The 4,605-nt window shown below is 50.8% G+C and overlaps 1 protein-coding gene across 1 annotated transcript in view; it reads right to left on the reverse strand.

The window, feature by feature from the left end:
* Positions 1 to 778: 778 nt before the first annotated feature.
* The window catches only part of ABCB9 (ATP binding cassette subfamily B member 9), a 34,103-nt gene continuing 30,276 nt past the window's right edge, over positions 779 to 4,605 (reverse strand). Inside the window, exon 12 of the mRNA XM_012809057.1 lies at positions 779 to 1,948. Coding sequence (XP_012664511.1) covers positions 1,688 to 1,948 — 261 coding nt within the window. The 3' untranslated portion in view covers positions 779 to 1,687. The remainder of the gene's footprint in view (positions 1,949 to 4,605) is intronic.

Consider the following 4,605-nt stretch of genomic DNA (forward strand, 5'->3'; position numbering starts at 1 on the left):
TGGATTCGAACCCACCACCTTAGGTGTATGTGGCTGGCGCCTTAGCCACTTGAGCTACAGGCGCCAAGCCAGGACCTGGTTCTAAGCTTCAAATAGCTTCTTCAAGGAGGAGCCAGAGGGTTCTAGGTAGATAAAGATGCTCAAGGCAGGTCTCAGCCCCAAAGGGCAAGCAGACCCAGATGGCCACAGTCTGGGTCTTAGGCCTTGGCTTATTTGGCAGGAAAATGTGTACATGGCTGTCACTGAGCTGGTACATGCAGTGTGACTGCCCCCATGGTTGACACATTGCATTGTTACTTTATTAGTTGGTAAAAAAAAAAAAGAAAAAAAAACCTCTTCCCAAGTCCCTAGATGTTACCACAATTCAGCAAGAGTGACCACCACAAGGATCTCTGATGTCTAGGTCTAAACCTTGCTGCTAATTGTTCTGGGTAATATTTCCCTGCTCCGTGGGCTGGAGTGGGTGAGGAGTGGCCAGACCCTGATGGAAAAGAACAGGTGGCACGTACTGGGCCTCAGCTATCCCGGGAGGCAGAGAAGCCCCTGGCATTTAGAGGGGTCAGGCCTCTATCACCCTGCACAAGCCCCATCGAGATGACAGACAGGAACATCTTTGAGGAGCACAGACAGGTGCTTCCAGACCCTGGGGGAGGCCCGAGACTTAACTACCCAGTCTCTGCAGTTCCACCAGGCACGGTCTGCAGGACAGTCAGGTCTGGTGGAAAAACCTAACCAGGTGATGGGGCAGACGGCTCAAGGAGAGGTCAGAGGTCAGAGGTAGTACACTTTATTGACCGGGTTCTCCCAACATTTCACAATCCCTGGCAAAGCCAGACCCTTGGCTTCCACCAAACAGGGAAGAGAGCGCAACTCACAAACATCCAGAGGGCCTCCAGATAGCAGTGCGGCAGGGTGGGCGTTGGGGAGAGAGGCTGCCAGCCAGTGTGGGGGGCGGGGGTGTCAGGCAGGGCCAAGGGGCTAAAGCTCTGGGTACGAGGCTGTCGACACCCCTGAGGCCCCGCCAACCCCTCACTCCCCCAGTTGAGGTGCACAGTGGTTCACAGTGACACTGGCTTAGATCGGCAGGGCAGTGGGGTGAGGCAGACAGATGCTATCCACTCTTCCCCCCACCCCCTTGGCCCAACTTGGGGAACTGAGAAGAGGGAGATGGGAAGTTCCGTCCCTTGTGTCTCTGGGACAGGGAAGCCCCTTCTCTGGATGGGCAAAGGTAGAGGCCTAGTTCTTTCCTGACATTCCCTAGGCTATTAGGAAGGGCCATTTGCTCCTGGCTCAGAAATTTCTAGAACATTTTGGTGGCTTTGCCCACCATTACTCCCAATTAGAAAAGTGATTTTTGAAATCTAGGAGTTGACTGGGGTGCATCAAACCAAGCAGTAAAAAACCTGGTCAGGTTTAAGTTTAAAAATGTAGCTCTACCTTTGTGTAGGAGCCTGGGGAGGTCAGTGGAGGGGCCTGTGGTACTGTGGGGCAGGTGGGCCTGGGGGCACAGGGAGCGAACCAGGGACAAAATGCAGGAAGCGGTCATCTGTGGGACGTGGCAGGTTGCCCTCCAGTGCTGTGGGCCTAGGCTCAGAGGGCAGCTGGGGGCTGTCAGGGCCCCCCACGGGCACATTTGCCAGATGGGCACCAGGGCCTCTGTCCCACCACAGGAAGCAGGGGCTGTCAGTCAGGCCTTGTCACTGCTATTGTCTGGTGACTCCTTGTTGCTGGCCGTATGGTCTGAGGTGGGCTCGAGTCCCAGCATCTGCCGTTGTACCAGCTTGGCGTAGAGGCCGCCCTGTGCCAGCAGCTGCTGGTGGGTGCCCTGCTGCACCACGCGGCCCTTGTCCAGCACCACGATGAGGTGCGCCCGCTCCACGGTGCTCAGCCGGTGCGCGATGATGAGCACTGTGTGCTTCTGCAGGTTGCCGTGGATGGCCTGCTGGATCTGGAGGGACAGTGTGGCGGGGTAGCTTGCAACACATGGCATGGCGCTGGCCACCCACAATCCCACTCAGTGCTGTCACCTATAAGCTAGCCTCATTTGTAAAACCAGGGCTGGAATGGACCTGTTCCCTGGGGGTTTTTTTGTTTGTTTATTTGGGATTCATTGAGGCTACAAAGAATTAGGTTACACTGCTTGTGTTGTTAGGTAAAAGTCCCTCTTTTGTTTGTATGTGGGTGTGTGTGTGTTTTAAGGGAGACAGAGTTCAGGGCCTCACGGGAGGGAGGTACACATCAAAGGGGAGATGAGCCCCTAATTTGGTCTTCTCACCTGGCTCCTTCTCTAAACTTTGCCCACGTCACCATCAGCCTCAAAGTTCAGGCCAACAAATCCCTCAATTGCTCATCTTTGTCTTCCTACCCAGATCCACTTCATTAGCAAATCCAGTAGTTTGTGTCTCCTCCCTTCTGTTTTTCCCTTTGTATCTTCTCACCTGGTATCTCCAACTTTCCTTTTTTTTTTTTGCATTTTTGGCTGGGGCTGAGCTTGAACTCACCACCCCCGGTATATGGGACTGGCGCCCTACTCCTTGAGCCACAGGCGCCGCCCACCTCCAACTTTCCTGACCTGGCCCCTTATCCATTCCCCACATAGATTTAAAATTATTTATTTATTTTGTTTATTTGTTTGTTTTTGAGACAGAGTCTCACTATGTCACCCTTGGTAGAGTGCCGCGCATCACAGCTCACAGAAACTTCAAACTCTTGGGCTTAAGCGATTCTCTTGCCTCAGCCTCCTAAGAAGCTGGGACTACCAGTGCCCTCCACAATGCCCAGCTATTTTTTGGTTGTAGTTGTCATTGTTGTTTGGCAGGCCCGGGCTGCATTCAAACCCGCCAGCTCTGTTATATGTGGCTGGCGCCCTACCTGCTGAGCTACCGGCACTGAGCCATGGATTTAAAATTTTTTAATCAGTTCTTGTTAAATTCCTGCTCCAAACGGTCTAAGAGCTTCTTATCCCACTTAGGATAAAATCTAAACTCCTAGGAAACTTTTAGGACAGTATAACTATTCTGTGTGATATTGTGATGGTATCTAAAAAATAAAGTCTTAATTTTTACAAAAAACTCAAACTCCTTCCTAGGGCCTGTGAAGTTTGTCTCCCTATGACTGTGTCCTCACCTTTCTCTCTTTAGCCTCCACACACCAGTCATGCTTTTTATTTCTTTAATTTTTTTTTGTTTTGAGACAAAGCCTCAAGCTGTTGCCCTGGGTAGAGTGCCATGGCATCACAGCTCACAGCAACCTCCAACTCCTGGGCTAAAATAAAGCAAGTCTCCTGCCTCCACCTCCCAAGTAGCTGGGACCACAGGCACCTGCCACAACGCCTGGCTATTTTTTGGTTGCAGCCATCATTGTTATTTGGTGGGCCTGGGTTGGATTCGAACCCACCACCTTAGGTGTATGTGGCTGGCGCCTTAGCCACTAGAGATGGTGTCTTGAGATATATTGCCCAGGCTGGCCTCAAGCAATCCTCCTGGCTTGGCCTTCCAGAGTGCTGGAATTACAGGTGTGAACAACTATGCTCCACCTCATTCTTACCTTTCTGCTTGGCTTTGAACTTGTCAAGTTAATTCCCTGTTCTAGGCCTTTGCACCCACTGACCCATCTTCCTAGGATGCTCTTACCTCCAGAACATTCCATAGCTGGCTTTTATATTTCTAAGACAGGGTCTCAGTCTGTTGCCTTGGGCTAGACTGCTGGCAACCTCAAACTCCTGGGCCCAAGCCATCCTCTTGCCTTAGCCTCTTGGCTGAGGAGCACTACTGTAGGTGCCTATTGCCATACCTGTATACTTTTTGCTATTTGTTTATTTATTTTTGAGACAGAATCCTACTTTATCATCCTTTGTAGAGTACTATGGCATCACAGTGCACGGCAACCTCAAACTCTTGGGCTCAACCTCCCATGTAGCTGGGACTACAGGTGCCTGTCATAAGGCCCGGCTATTTTTTTCTTTTTTTTGAGACAGAGTCTTACTATGGGGCCTTTGGTAGAGAGCTGTGATGTCACAGCTCACAGCAACCTCAAACCCTTGGGCCAGCCAGCAGTTCTCAACATGTGGGTCGAGACCCCTTTTTAACAATGAAAATACATTGTGGTATTAGGAAGGTTGAGAACCACTGGCTTAAGTGATTCTCTTGCCTCAGCCTCCTAAGTAGCTGGGACTACAGGTGCCCACCACAACACCCAGCTATTTTTTGGTTGTAGTTGTCATTGTTGTTTAGCAGGCCCAGGCCAGGGTCAAACCCACCAGCATTGGTTATGTGGCCGGTGCCCTACTCACTGAGCTACAGGTGCCAAGCTAAGTTTTTCTATTTTTAGTAGAGACAGGGTTTTGATCTTGTTCACTGATCTTGAACTTTTTTTTTTTTTTTTTTTAGAGAGAGAGTTTCATTTTATCGCTCTGGGTAGAGGGCTGTGGCATCATAGCTCACAGCAACCTCCAACTCCTGGGCTTAGGTGATTCTCTTGCCTCAGCCTCCCAAGTAGCTGGGACTACAGGACTTTCCTTTTTTTTTTTTGCATTTTTGGCTGGGGCTGAGCTTGAACTCACCACCCCCGGTATATGGGACTGGCGCCCTACTCCTTGAGCCACAG

This window comes from Otolemur garnettii, unplaced genomic scaffold (genome assembly GCF_000181295.1).
Source record: "Otolemur garnettii isolate 467f Iridium unplaced genomic scaffold, OtoGar3 scaffold00099, whole genome shotgun sequence".
Taxonomy (NCBI): domain Eukaryota; kingdom Metazoa; phylum Chordata; class Mammalia; order Primates; family Galagidae; genus Otolemur; species Otolemur garnettii.